At 43.0% G+C, this 15,272-nt stretch overlaps 2 protein-coding genes across 3 annotated transcripts in view; one reads left to right on the plus strand and one right to left on the minus strand.

Moving 5' to 3' along the window:
* Positions 1–15,272, minus strand: part of Gpr45 (G protein-coupled receptor 45) — a 91,350-nt gene that overhangs the window by 75,421 nt on the left and 657 nt on the right. The window contains exon 2 of one of the 2 annotated variants that reach the window (XR_013428777.1): positions 10,223–15,127. The exons of the other annotated variant lie outside the window; for it this stretch is intronic. The gene's annotated coding sequence lies outside the window, so the exon portion shown is untranslated. Of the gene's footprint in view, positions 1–10,222; positions 15,128–15,272 lie in introns of those variants that run through there. 2 annotated transcript variants of the gene reach the window in all.
* LOC106145363 (zinc finger protein 330) lies at positions 6,795–7,973 on the plus strand. Its single transcript, XM_013365055.4, has one exon. The coding sequence runs from the start codon at positions 6,795–6,797 to the stop codon at positions 7,272–7,274; it is 480 nt and encodes a 159-aa protein (XP_013220509.1). The 3' UTR covers positions 7,275–7,973.

The following is a 15,272-nucleotide window of genomic DNA, read 5'->3' on the forward strand; positions in this document are numbered from 1 at the left end:
TGCATTTGGTTTTTAGAGGTTTAACAATGATGTGTCTTGGTATTTATTTTTATTCTATATTTTGTTTGGGGTTTTCTCCATTTCTTGATGCAGTTTCTCCTATCTTTCATCAAATGTGATAAAGTTTTAGTCACATCTTCTTTGAGTGCTGTTTCAGTTCTTTCTCTCCATCCAGGACTCCTAAGACATGACGTGTTATGGCTTGGATATGAGAGGGCCCCCAAAAGCTTGTGTGTAAGACAATGTAGGAATGTTCCGAGGTGAAATTATCAGATTATGACAGCTGTAACCTAGTCAGTGGATATGTCACTTGATGGATTAATAACTTGAATGAATTAACGGTTGGTAACTGCAGGTAGGCAGGGCATGGCTGCAGGAAGTGTGGCCCTTGGGGACTGTGTTATCCCTGCTCTGTGCACTCAAGCTCTTTCTGTTTCCTAGCTGTCATCTGGGAAGCTTTCCTTCCCCACACATTCTGCCATGACAGTCCCCCTCACCCCAGGCCTCGAGTAATGGAGTCAGGCGGCCATGAACTGAACCTCTGAAACCATGAGCCATGATAAACTTTCCCTCCTCCGAGTTGTTCTTGTGGAGTACATTGTCACAGTATAGCTGACTAACACATGAAGTTTCATCTTTTCTCACAAACTCTCAATTCCCCGAGCTCCTTTTTTTGTTTTTTATTCCCAGTCTATTTTCTGTTATTCTGCATGGGTAGATTCTATTTCTCTATCTTCAAGTTAACAGATTCTATCCTCTCTCCCATTCATTCTGCTCTTAGTTTCATCTATTAAAATCTTTGTTTTATTTATCATATTTTGCAGCTCTAAAATTTCCATTTAATTGTCTTCTGTGTTTCAGTGAGAGTTTCTGTTTTCCCTGTGCTTGCTATTGCTCAGAGTGTTTCTAGAATCGTTGCTTTAATATCCTTGTCGGATAATTCCTACCTGTTTACCATCTTGGTATGGTTTCACTCACGTTGAGGTCCTCCTGATGCTTTGTATGATGAGTGGTTTCCACCGAAGCCTAGATATTTGAAATTTTATGTTGTTTTGGGGACGCAGCCATTATGCAGCCTGTCACCTCGCCTCCAGATGGCCAATCACTGCCTTGAACTTGGAACATTCTCCTGCATGGAAGCCAGGTTCTAAGGAGACATGGGGCTGAAGTTATTCCTTATTAAGAGAAAAATTTGCCCTGTCCTGGTTAACTAGTGAGTGAACTCATACTGATTAGGTGTGTGCATTTTATGGCAGCTGGCAATCCCAAGAGCACATCTTCCTTCCATGGGCAGAGAACAGGGAATCTGCACCTCACGGAGTGGTGTGTGCAGTGTGCTGCCCTGTGTCAGCTATCAAGAGGGACCTCTGCCCTAAGGGATCGGCACTTACTGCAGATACAGATCTTGCTGCTTCTCTTCTCCTTGCTGTGAGCAAAGCACTGTTCCAATAAGTACCTTGTACGTCGACTCCTCCTTGGTTACTCTGCCCCTGTAGAAGATGCAATTGGCCAAGGTCTGCAAGCATCTGCTTCTCGTAGTTGGCATTGTAATGCTCTTTTCATGCAGAGGGAATCCTGTTAGGGATTGGTAGTCGGATTTTCATGCTCAATATGCTATAAGACTCTGGGCGCTATGGCTTGGAGTGTGTACCCCAAGGCTTCATGCATTGAAAGTTAATTTCCACTGTGAGGCATTAAGAGAGTGGAAACTTAATCTGACTGGGAGGTGCATCTGGAGGGATTAGGGACAGATGAGGTCATCAGAATAAAGCCCCTGGATTGGCTTTATCTTAAAAGGGAGAGAGACAGAGGATATATACCCATACCCATATGCAAGCTGTCTCTTTCCATGTGAGGTTCTGAAACATCCTGGGGCTCTGCCAGCAAGAAAAGCATCACAAGATGCAGGCCTTTGACCTTGAACTAGAACTGTGAACCAAAATAAACCTCTTTTCTTTATAAAGTAGCCTGTCTCATGTATTTCATTCTAGTAACAAAAATGCAGAATAATACACTGGGACTTAAGAGACAAAAAACCCAAGTGACCTACCATCATGTCATTCTTCAAGTCCAGAAATCCTAGTATGTCTGCCTTCTTCTGCTTTTTTGGAGTCTTGTTATATTTCTTTTACCTGTGATGTTCAAGATTTTAGCTCTACTTAACAGAAAGGGTAAGGACAATCACTTCTACTCCAGCTTTCAAGAAGCAGAAATCCATTTTTTTTTAAACCATTTTTCTCCTTGCTTCAGGAGTTGTACCTGCCTCCATTCCCAGTACGGGAACAATATTAGAATATTTCACCACCTCAAAACTGTCCAAGTTAAAAGTAGTCCCTGTCTATGTTCTAAGCCCTTGCCCTGTTCAGAAACACATTGCCTCTTGCTTGAATTATTTAAATGCCTTCCTTGTTAGTGTCTACACTGATATCTTTTTCTTTGGGTCTCTCCTATGTACCAATTGCAGCCAGGCTTATTTACATAGCCATAAATCTTATCCTTTTCCTCTGTATCTTTGAACAGCTCATCATTGACTACTTGATTAAACTCAGATTCCTTAGCTTAGGGCTCAAAGCCATCAATGTAATGGCTCAGATTCCCACGAGAGCCTTATCTTCCCTGCTTTTACATGCGATTTGATTCTACAGCCCAAATGGTCCACTTCCAGATGCTAGGCACAGGCTGTGCATTTTGACTTCGACCTCCACCCATCCTTCCTTCTACTTAGAGTGCCTCTTTGCCCTCTTGAGTCAGGGCCCACTGTCTGGAGAAAATCTTCCTAAATTACCCAACTCAAGCTGATGTCTTCTTACTTTTCTAAAACCAAGATGTTTTTTTACTTTTCTATTTAAACTTATGTCCAATCCCTGTCCTAGATACAAGACAGAACATATAGTCCTCGTGAGCTCTCTCCTCTGGCACAGAATCAGGCCTTCTTGGATCTGTGGTTTAGAAAGGAGAACAGATCCATCAGTGGCTGGTGAGGCTGGGCTGACTGGGCGGGCTTGGGAGGTACGATGGTGAACATCTGCTTACTTTTGGAAGGTTGTTCTGCCCTGTGCTTCTCTGAAAGTCTAGGGAGGGAAGCTGTAGAGATAAGTCCACCCTGTGTGTCTTGGAAGCAATTCTGGAGAGCACCCCGCTAGAGCTCCTTTGCCGATATTAGGTCTACATACCATGTCTTTATGACGGTACACTTTGTGGCTACAGGTGCTTTCTCTGTCGGGGGTGAGTGGCAGCATCCAGAGTGGCACAAAAGAGAAGAAGCTGCTTGGGTTGAAGTCTTCGCTCTGCCTCTTGCTTGCCTTGTAAACATGGCATAAATCACTTAAGTCCTATGAAGCTGAAATTCCTCATCTGTAAACTGGGGATAAAGAGAGCACCTGCAGCGAATCACGTAAAAATGCTTAGAACAGCTCATGGTCCTCAGTAAATATCATCAGCAGCCATGTGCAGTATTTTTCACCAAAGCGTCTGAGTAGCGGAGCAATACAAGGAGCCTCTGCAGTAATGCCCCAGTGAGTCTCCAGTTTTCAAGCTTCTGTTTCACATTACATGTTTGTGCAAGTCTGCATTCAACTCCATAATAAAATTCACTTGATTTTATTATGTGGCTCATAGTTTTTCTGCAAAAAATAATATTTTTTTAAAAAGGAACATTCTAGAAAGATACCTCACCATTGTACTGTCTCGGGGTGAAGCCTCTTAGTGGCACATTGATACAATTTGGGAGGTGCAGTTTTGGGGATCCTTGAGCCAAACACAGAGCACTAGCACCCAGGCCAGCACCAGGGTGTGTGTTCGTCACCACTGAGCGCTCTGCGGGGCGAGTGCAGCCCGTGCCCTCCCCTCCCTCCTGCTCTACACCTTGAGGCTCACACTCTTTCCATCTGGTTGATTCAGAAGTGCTGGTCTCTTGTGGGATGTGTGGAATATCAGCCACGTTAGCATAGAAAGAAAACTCCTGGCTTGGATTTCCAGGGCTACGATCATCAATAAAATAGGGCAAAAGAGAACTGCAATCTAATGCACTACATTACTGTAATTAGAGCTTCGTGCATGGAGCTTTCTCCCGCCTTCCCTCCAAAATAATGAAACCGTTTCACATAAACAGCAGTGACTTTGGTTTCCACCACGCGGTGTTCCGTGATTGGGTAATTATGGCAACGGCACACAGCTAGCGCACGTCGAGTTCAGAAAGGAACAGAAAGTTGAGACGGAGAAGGGCACAGGAAGGAATGGAACTGTGGGGTCACAGCATCGCACAGCAGGGAGACACCTCCAGCTTCATGTCCCCCACACTCCTGTTTCACAAAAGAGGAAACCAAGACCCAGCAAGATGAAGTGCCCTGCAGATTTTAGATGTGTAGGTAGAACTAACATCGAGGCTCCTCTCTCCTGTCCAAGGTTCTTTTCAACCCTCCATGTTATCTCTTGTAAACTGCACCAGGCAGAATATTCTAGAAAGTTTTCTGCCTGTCAAGTTGGCTTTGTTAGTTAAACCTGCGGAGGTGGAGGCCAAGGTTTCTGTGCGCTATAGTGTCCCGTGGGCGTTCACTGCATGTCCTTGCATTTGAAGGTCAAGGTGAAATGTTTGAAACCGTTTTGCTTTTTCACTTTTAATTGTAGCACTGGTAACAAAACCCAGGGCCTCTTATAGGCTAGGCAAGTGCTCAACCACTAAGCCACACCCCAAGCCCCCCACCGCCAATTTGTCTTATATTCATTTCATTCCTTGGATATAGCACAGAGGAAAAATTAGCCAGTGCACAAATGAAGATTTGTTTGACTCACCATGGATAAGGTGAATTGTTTTCATTTTGATCCATTTTCATTTCAAGCTCGATTTTAGTTCTGTCATAAATCACATGGAGAACATCACATAAGTCATAAACTTTCCCCTACCAATGATTATATATATATATATATATTTTTTTTTTTTGTTCTGAGCTGCCTGTAAGAAACCCAGGCAGTGTTGACAGCTTTTGCACTAAAAGGCAAAAGTGCTCACAGTACAACTGGGAGCCAGACTCCAATCAGGACCCATGGAACCCAGGCTCAGATTCACAAGAACGTACTTGTCCCCCTGTGTGTTGGACATAGACACAGTCACAGCCCAAATCAACCAGGTCTAGTCTTTCTCTTCTCTCCTCCTTCCTCAAGAAAGGGAGAGACTGAAGCCATTGGTCACAAGAGTGTGAGCTCATCTCTCCACTCATCCCTTCTGATCCTCATTCCTGAATCCCAGAAAGACAGTCAGGGTTCTTCCTCCTTTCCACTCTGTCCAATAATCGCCCAATAAAAAAACGCTGCCTGCCACCACTAGGATCTGAGCCCGACCTGAACGGCAGCCCCGCGGCACATCCTACTCTGCTTGTGATTAGAACAGGGAAAGAGCAATGAGGAAGTGCAGCCAGTCACCCAGCCCCGTGGCCACTGGGCAGGAAGCAGAAACCCAGATGGAAGAATCCTTTCAAGAAACATGCTCCACACTTGAGCATCCAAAGAGAGAAACAGTCGTCACTAAGCAGCCAGTCGCTCATCCAAGATCACGTTCTTCCTTGTCCCCATCTGGGCTCCGTCCTCCCCTGGAATGCAAAGCTCTTGCTTAACAGAGTCGTCCAAAGTTTCAGCTGGTGAGGAGCCCGAGCACCAGATGTGGATCTGAGACCAGAGAGAGAAGCACAGAAAGACCCTCTCTAGGGGCGTCTCTGCCTTCCTGTCGGCCCTCAGTGCAGGGCCCCGTGCCTGGTATCTAATGTGCAATCAGCAGCCCCACCGACCCGGAATACCTTGGCTATACTCATGGCCAGAGCAGGTCCCCATCATGAAATGCTTTCTCAGACAAAATTTCACATGAATGTCCCCCAGGAACCTACTGCCCAATGGTAGGGCAGGATCCACTGCCTTCACCACTTCATGAGGAGGCGGAAGCCCCGGGAAGCTGAGCACACAGACAGCTGACTGTCTGGAAAGACTAGACCTGTGGATCCTGAATTGGCTGAGGGTCTGCGTGTTCTAGACACTGACAGCACAGCACGTAACCTCATCTGCAAGCTGGGGCTAAGCATCATGCTTCCTTCATAGAGCATTGTAAGGATCGAGTGGAATAATGAAAATGTTTAATGAAATGTAAAGAAATGTCTAATATGGTTCCTGATATTAGGGAATTCTTCCATTTAAGTGTTAGTCGACCCCTGCCATGTCCCTGCAAGTCTCTATGGTAACCTCAATTGATAGATGAGGAAACTGAGGCACAGAGGTGGAGAATAATCTGAGTCAATCAGCATATTGAATGGCCTCACCAAGCTTCGGATGCAAACCTGTACTCTGTGCACTCAAGAATATGATTTTTCTAGAACTCAGGAGTCCTGTTTCAAAGTTCATGCACTTTCCTTGAACTAGTCACCTAGACTGGAGACAGTCTTCCACAGAAAGTGTTGTGACCTGGTTTGAACGGTAATCATGAGGCCTTCTGTCTCGGGAAATACAGTCAGTTGTCAAATCCCAAACAAAATTCCTAGCATCAGCCTTCTTGAAGACCTCTGTGACATTAGCAAAGAAATTCTTACCCAAATCCCCCGAGCAGAGAAGCAATTTTGAAACAGAATTGAGTGTTTGAAGCTGATAATGAGCATGAAAGTCAAAAGGGTACTCTTGTCAATATGCCTACAGTTTCAGAAATCCTGTTTCTTCATTAACTAATTTTCATCTCAATTCTTTTTCTTTTTTTTTGGTAAAAAATTAAGTGGACATAAAGAAAAAGGGTTATTGGAACCAAACTTCCTTATTTCTATATGGCTCCTTGCAGTGTCATAGAGGCAGAAACATTTAAATGTGTCTCATGCAATCGTCTTGGTCAGCATTCATGTCTTCGTTGTAAGGCTTGTTTCTGTGATGAACATACAAGGAGTAAGGTGTTTAAGCAGGAAAAAGGAAAACAGCCTCCTTGCCCTAAATGTGGACATGAAACTCAGGAAACAAAGGATCTTAGCATGTCAACACGCTCACTGAAATTTGGCCGTCAGACTGGAGTTGAAGAGGGGGATGGAGCTTCTGGTTATGATGCTTATTGGAAGAACCTTTCATCCGACAAGTACAGTGATGCAGGCTACCGTGATGAGGATGATGATGAATATGACGCAGAGGATGACGAAGAGGAAGAAGATGAAGGTGGAAAGGATTCAGATGCTGAATCATCTGATTTATTTACTAATTTGAATTTAGGAAGGACCTATGCCAGTGGCTATGCTCACTATGAAGAACAAGAGAACTAGGGGAGCTGCTTGCCTGTTGGTGGTTGTGTATGACAAGAGCCAGGAGCACATGTCATGAGGAATCATGTGGGTGTTCAGAAGTACTAGCACTTGACCTTGTTCTATTACCAGTCCCACGAGACTAAGGAGTAGGGCACAGCATTTTTATAGGAACTGATAATCAGGCTTTTAATATGAGAGAAATGAGTTTCAAATGTAAGACATTTATTGATCCAGGCAAATGAAATATCATAGATTAGATTGCTACTGATTTTAGTAATTTCATAGTTTTTGCCAGTCACATACATATAAAAGATAAAGGAATAAAATGGTAATATATTTATTTGAAATTAAATTACTGTTTTTATTAAAGGAGCACTGCTTAGAAATTCACTGTCTCGTTTTGTAAAATGTAATGGGTAAAATGGATTACTGTATTTTTTCCTTTATGTCTGTCCTCAGAATGAAAGTCATGTGTTATTATATTCTAAATTTTCATTAAATACTCATGTTGTTAGTAGTCATGCATGTTTCAGCATTTGGCCCATTTATCTCTCTTCACAATATATATCATGAACAATCCTTGTTTTAATACCTAAATGTATTGACAAAGGTGACTGACTACCTAACCATTTTTTAGAATTATGATACCAGAAGTAGTATTACAGATGCCTTACCCAGGAAATTTCATTTTTTGGAATAAATGGATGTAGTATTTCACTTTAAAATAAAAAAAAATTCCACAAATGCTTGTAAGAAGTATGAATACATTGATTATAAATGAATGCATCTGTTTTCTTCCCATGAATTAGCTAGAAGAGTAAGTTTTACAGGGACTTACTATAGATGACACTCCTGAAAATGTCAACTCTTTCTTTGCTAAAAAGCTTCATGCCTTCACACTTTTGAGACCCCCAATGGAAGAATGTACCCCATGAATGCAACCCAGAGGTGCTAGCTCAAAGTTCAAATTTGCTTTAATATGCAACTCAAGTTTGAGTAGGAGACTCGCACACTTGTGCCAGAATCAACAGCACTTGGGGGGAGCACACTGTATTTTTTGAGTATTGTGTGCACTGGGTGTCAACTGGCAAGTTACGATCCCATTTCCACCGATCTGAAGTCTTTGCTGTCAACTGGCAAGTTATATTCCCATTTCCACCTATGAAGTTTCTTCAAAGGAATCAACATGTAAACAAGATTCACAGGCTGACACTTCTGGGCTATGATCTACAATTTACTGAAAGCTTTATTATGAGACGTTCTCAAGTGAAAAGAAAACTTGACTTGCCAAAACATCTGAATTGAGTTCTTTCTTCTGTGGTTTTGTGTTAGTCTATTTTATGTTACTATAACAAAATACCCGAGACTGGGTACTTTATGGAGAAAAGAGGTTTGGTTAGCTCACAGTTCTGAAGATTCAAAAGTATGGGGCCAGCATTAGGTTGATTCTGGTGAGGACCTCATGGTGGATGGTATCACAATGGTGTGTATGAGAGGGAAAGATCTCAGGGCAACACGGGCAGCCAGAGAGAGGGGAGGAGCTGGTCTCATAGCTCCTACTAGAACCCTCCTTTTAAGGTCCCATCACTTCCTAACATCCCATAGTGGAGATCAAGCTTCTAGCATATGAATCCTTGGGAGACTAACCACATCCAAACCACAGCAGGTCTCAAGAGGGAGTACTGCTCCTGCTTCCTCATCCGTAAAAGTGGCAATACCAACACCTATTTAAGAGAATCGGCTTGCACAGACAATGCTGTGACGGCTCTCTCCCGTCAGTGAACACACCAGCTGGCCCATCAGGTCAGTGGAAATAGTGTGCCCCTGGCTTGTCCTTGGCTTATAAAACAAATTTCTCAAGATATGTTCGCAATTAGCTTCAGGTTACATTTATGCATCTCGCTCTTGGATACATTAAGCTTGAGGTGACCAGAAGTTAGTCCCATTGGTGTCCACTGCCTTCACAACTTTTGCCATAGAGAGTTAACTCTCACCCGCGCTATTATTTTTCTAGTATTTATCTTTGTATCACATTTAACTGTGTATATTTTCATCTTGCTTTCATCAATAAATGGCAGATTTGACATTCTGGTAAGGTGTGCTTCCAACCCACAAACCATAAATAGAACAACACCATATTCATTCAGCCAAGATCACTGTATCACACCCATTGCAGACAGGAGTAGGCTCCTCCTCAATGAAGAGAGCTTGCCAATGTCTTGTACACACATAGCATTCCCAGGATATCCCCAGAGAAGAGCAAAAGCACCCCCAAACCACACTTCATTATCTAACCACACAGAACAAACAGTCTTTACATTCCGATGGCACTTTGCAGTTTCAACAACGTGCTTATGGTCATTATACTATTTGGTCCTAATCTCAAAACCAACAGGAGGAGTAAGAGATGCTAGAGAACTAATATAAGATAACATTAGAAATGAGTGGTAGCATCTCTAAAACCTTTAAATTTTCAGCTCAGCTCACTTTACCCTACTCAAGAGAAACAATATATTTAAAACAAAACACTGCCTTTCCCTCTTTAGGCAGAACTCTCCAACACCATCTTTTTATCCACTCCTCCAACAACCATCTATTTACCCATCCAGACATCCACCCCCTTATGCACTGATTCCTCCACCTACTCATCCATCCATTCATTCATCCACCTATCCATTCTTTCATGTGCCCTTCCATACCTATATTCACATCTATCCTTTTATCTCCTCATCCATACGTCCACCCACTCATTAATCTATCCATCCATTGATCCATCCATTCTTTGTCCATTCATGTACCCATCCATCCATGCACCCTCCCTCCCACCCCCCCATCTATTCACTCAACCTTTGGGGACCTTCTTTGTGTGTGTTGCTAGAGAGTGTGCTGGACTGCCTACCAGATTTTATTCTTATAAACAGCCAAGTTTTCATTTTGGGCATGGATAGCAATAGAAGTAATATCTGTTATCAGTTTCTCTTCAATTACCATTTATTTTCCCATGGTGATAGCAAAACAAAGCAATATGCTCTAATTCTTCCTATCAATTGCAACAAGATATAGGGAGGCCATCAACAAAAGGATCAGGAAAAGACCTAGTTAATAAGAGTCTTTTCCTTCATAAGTACATCAGAAATACAATAATTGTGGTTACGTTGTTGGATCACTTGAGATGAAAAGGGCACACTTCCAATTATCTCTCATGAATAATGAGTTTTCAAATTGTTAGAAATCTATCCCTAATAGAGTCTTGCAACTTTTTGGAAGAGCTAACTTAACTCTCTGGGTGTTTTCTCAGGCAGCTGAGATTCACCTATCTTCATGATTGCTCTATGTTTTGGTATTTCAATTCCTCAGTTTCAGAGTCAAAGGTGGTGAACCAGATCAATGATGCAGGTGCCCTGTGTTGAGACCCTGTGTTTCAAAGTAGATAAGAAAAAAAAAATAAACTTCAAAAGTCAGAACAGAGTGAAACAAAATATGAATCAATGATCAAATAGCTGGTAAAATAGAAGAAAAAGAAAGCCAACCATGCAAAAGAAAATAAAACATTTGAAATTTCTTAATCAAAACTGAAAAATTAAAAAGCTTTAACATTCCTGCTGAAGATTTTCTTTTTTTTTTTTTTAATTCTCAAACTGGGTTTAACCTCTACGAAAATACATTCACCAAATTTCCCAGTCACCAATGACTTCTTGATCAATGAATGCAATGGAGCTGTGATTTTCAAACTCTAGTGTGCATCAAAATTCCCTAGAAGGACTGTTACAACACAGATTACTGGGTCCCACCCCGAGAGTTTCAGATGAAGTTAGCCTGGGTGGAGCTCAAGAATTTGCATTTCTAACAAGTTCCAGGGTTGATGCTGCTACTGCTGGTCTGGAGAACCCACTTTGAAAAGCCTCACAACAGATCATCTCTAGACCTCAGTTTCTTTAATTTCTCAGCTGTGTGGGACACTAGGGACCTCTCCCTCCACCTCTGAAGCCCAGCCTCTCTTGCTGTCCCTGTTAACCATTCTCAGTTCCTTCTTATCTCTTGGGGCTCCTAGGGATCTTGTCCTAGGCCACTGCTTTTACTGAAGTCTAACTGAGCGATCTTACTGAAGTCTTCACTTTTCATGTTAACCTGCTGGTTCCCTGGACTGTGGCTCCGGGCAGTGTGATTCACCATGGCAGGGTTTAGGGTCTTCTTGGTGACTGCATTCCAAACGACACAGCATGCCTGGCATGTGGAACATGCACACCCAACATTTGTTCCCACTTCCTATTAGATCTTTCTACCTAAGTGTTCCATATGCTCGCTCCTGACCAAAATGTCTTCACGGAGGGATGGATCAGAGGAAAGGAAGGGAGGCTGCAGAATGGGTACCAAACTGCAGTCAAATAAGAGGAATAAATTCTAGTGTTTGCTAGCACAGTAGGATGACTCTACTTCATGACAGTCCCTTAGATATTTATGAAAAGCTAGAGGAGAGGAACTCAAATGCTCCCAAAGCAAATATCTAATCATCGTGATCATTGACCATTATATTAATTGACTGAATTATCACACTGCACTCCCTTGTTATACACAATTATCAGCAATTTTAAAAAATTTAAAAATCAAATAATATCAATCTGATTCTTCCTCCATATTTCCAAAGGTATTACCCATCCATCTCCTAAGACCGAAGAATGACCTCGAACCTGCCCCTCAGAGATTTGTTCATTTTGCCTTCTAAATCTTCACTCCATTCCCATTGCTACGCCTAGGCAAGGTGCCCGTCCATCATCTGCACACCCATACAAGCTCCACGCAGGTCCTCCTGCAACCCTGGTCCACCAGCATCCAGCCAGTGCTGGGCTGTCTCTCCCCCATGCCCACCATGTCAGTCCCCTCGCTCTTAGAGCACAGCCCTGCCCCTCAGCAGGGCCTTGGGTCTTTGTGATGGTCCCTCCTCCTGCCGCAGTCCTCAGCCCCGACACGGAGCATCCTCAACTCATTTTCTGTTCCTCGTCCTCTGTACTCCATGCTTTTATTTCTGAGCCATGATTCAAGATGTTCCACCTGGAGTAGTGCTACCCTTCTCCTCTTAACCCATGTTTTACCTGGCTAACGTCTACCCATTTTTCATTTTCCATTCTTAAAAATTCCATAAGTCTTCCAGTTACGCCATCAAACAAAACCAAACTGGTTTAGCTAAGGCCTCCCTGGTTCCTCAGACCCTCCGCATCCGCGCCAGGTTTCGCCCTTGCTTGTTTAATTAGTGCCACGCATGTACGCAGGACAAGTTCACGTCTGCAGTCACCGGCCCAGGAGAGGACTCAGTCAGAAACGCTGAAGGATGAGGCCAACTAACTTAATGGGTCAAAATGTGAAACGTTATTTAGAAATTATTTTACAAAATTTATATGTTAATAGAAGGTAAGTAGTGGTTATGTCTGAAGGATACTAACAGGGAAGGCTCATTAAGGAATATTCTAGAATGATGGAAATATTCTGCCCCTTTTGTGCTCGGAGGTTATAGGAGGATATATACACAGGTAAAAATTATTCAAGCTGTACATGAAGAATTATGCATTTTGTGTATGAAGCTAATACCTCAATAAAACCAAATGAAGGATGGGCGATTAGCTCCATGGTACAGCATGTATGAGGCCGTGGGTTTGATTCCCAGCACTACCAAAAAATAAAACAAGCCAAAATGAATGAATAATTTTAAATTATAGTATGATTTATATGGAGATATAAAAAATAACATGGGCTAAAATCATTCATGTGGGACATAATAATAATAGAACTCAATAGCCAGGCAGGGTGGGACATGCCAGTAATCCCAGTGACCTAGGAGGCTGAGGCAGGAGGACTGCAAGTTCAAAGCCAGCCTTAGCAACCTAGTGAGGTTCTAAGCAACTCAGTGAGACCTTGTCTCTAAATATTTCAGAAAGGGCTGGGGATGTGGCTCAGTGATTAAGTGCCCCTGGGTCCAATTCTTATATAAACAACAACAACTATAAAACTCAATGACAACTTGCTATGGTCTGAATGTTTGTGTGCCTCCAAAACTCTATTTTAGCCCTTTCCCCCCTGCAGTAGGATTAAGAGGTGGGTGTTTAGAAAGGAATTATGTCATGACAGCTCACCTTCAAGAATGGGATTAGCACCCTTATAAAGGAGGCCCATAGCCAGAAGTCATGCCTCTGTAGTAACAATTACTCAGGAGGCAGAGGCAGGAGGATGATGAGTTTGAGATCAACCTGAACAACAAAGGGAGACTGTCTCAAAAATTAGAGGCCCAAGGAAGCCTCTTGTCCATGGTGCCATGTGAAGACATCTACAAAGTGGAGCAAACCCTCCCCAGACACTGCCATCTTGGACTCTAGAACCATGAGCACTATGTTTCTACAGTCTGTAAATCACCCTATGATTTTATTATAGCAACTCCAGCCAGGATGAACTAAGATACAAAGACATAAAGCTTTCTTAAGGTGCTAAATATATCTCAAAGATCTGGAATTTAAAACAGTGAAGTTAGTATTTGAATCTGTGTCTGAAATGTGATTATTTTAGATTGACTAAATTCCTTACTTAAACTTGAGGCCCTGAAATATTTTTAGGAAAAGAAATTACTTCAAAGTCATTTTCCAAAAAATTACATATACTATTTTAAAATCCTGCTTCACAAATTAGGGAGGTTTGAGTTAATGATGTGTAATTATACTTCAACATCTGAGATCTTAAACTATGGTAATGACAACTGCAGCTCAGCTGGGTCCACACTATTTTTAATATTATCACTTACTGTTTTCTGCACTGAAGAAATGAAGACATAAGGCAAACTATGCCCTGTGGGCCTTTACAGTCCCATTAATGAGGAGACATGATATGGTGATTTGCGGGGAAGAAAAAATTCCCATCTTGTCAAGAAATTCAGAATGGTCTAGTAGTCTTTCTTAGAACAAAACATAAAACATGGAAATTCAGGGTTCATTTTCTAGAGAAAGGTGGTGGGTTTAGAAGCTTGTTTTCTGTGTTTTGCTTTTCTAAAGAAGGTCCCCATGCCAGGACTTCCTAACATTCCTGAAATCTCTGTGGAGATGGCTGGTCAGCAGTCCCTTCCAAGGGTGAAAGCCAGTTTTGAAATGCAGTAATCAAAACATTTTCCAGGTAGGGTGAAAAACACCCAGGGACACTGTACGCATCCAAAATAATGAGCACCACACAATCACTTGGCACTAAACAGCGTTTTCCACACATCCGATCAAAGTTACTGCCCTCAGTTTTCTGGAATGGTTTTCCTACAAAAGAATCTTTTTGCTTCTATTGAGCAATAGTGTAGTGGAAGTTTGACTTTTCTTATTTTTGATTTACTGTTGGTATTTTTTGACACCCAAAGATCAGAGAGAAAGTTTTTAAACTCCCAATTATCTAATCTAATGAGGACATTACCATCATATTCCTCATTATTACCAATAGAGTTGTTACATCTAGGTCTCTTCCAGCGCCAGCCTTAGAAAATCTGAAAGCCACCAAACCTTCTCGGTCTGACTGAGGGACGAAGCCTCGCAGTGTCCCTTTTCCTGATGGGAAAACTGAGGTAGGTAAGTGGCCACCCCAAGATGAATGGCGCACAGCAGAGGTACTTATTCCTAATTTGGCTCACTCCATAATTTTTTTCAGAGTGTTACCCGATGACAAGGACAGTGTCTGATAAGTTGGCATTGCAGGGAGATGAGATGGGCCATGAGGCTGGGGGTGGGATGGGCGGCGGTCAGGGATGGTGGTGATGGTGGTGATGGTGATGGTGGTGGCGGTGACGCTCGGCCGGCTCCTCTCTCCCGTTTCTCCATGACTGCCCGTCCTCTCTGCCTCCTCCGTCCCCGCGTGGCCTGCGCCCAGAGAAACAGGATTTGCACCCAAGCCGCACGTCCGCGGATGCGCGGGGACCCGCGAGCCTGCAGCCCCTCCGCGGCCCGGCTGGCCCCAGCTCCCGGCTCCGCGCCCCGCGCCCCTCTCAGCGGTGGCCCCTCCGCG

Source organism: Ictidomys tridecemlineatus, chromosome 12, assembly GCF_052094955.1.
Source record: "Ictidomys tridecemlineatus isolate mIctTri1 chromosome 12, mIctTri1.hap1, whole genome shotgun sequence".
NCBI classification, from domain to species: domain Eukaryota; kingdom Metazoa; phylum Chordata; class Mammalia; order Rodentia; family Sciuridae; genus Ictidomys; species Ictidomys tridecemlineatus.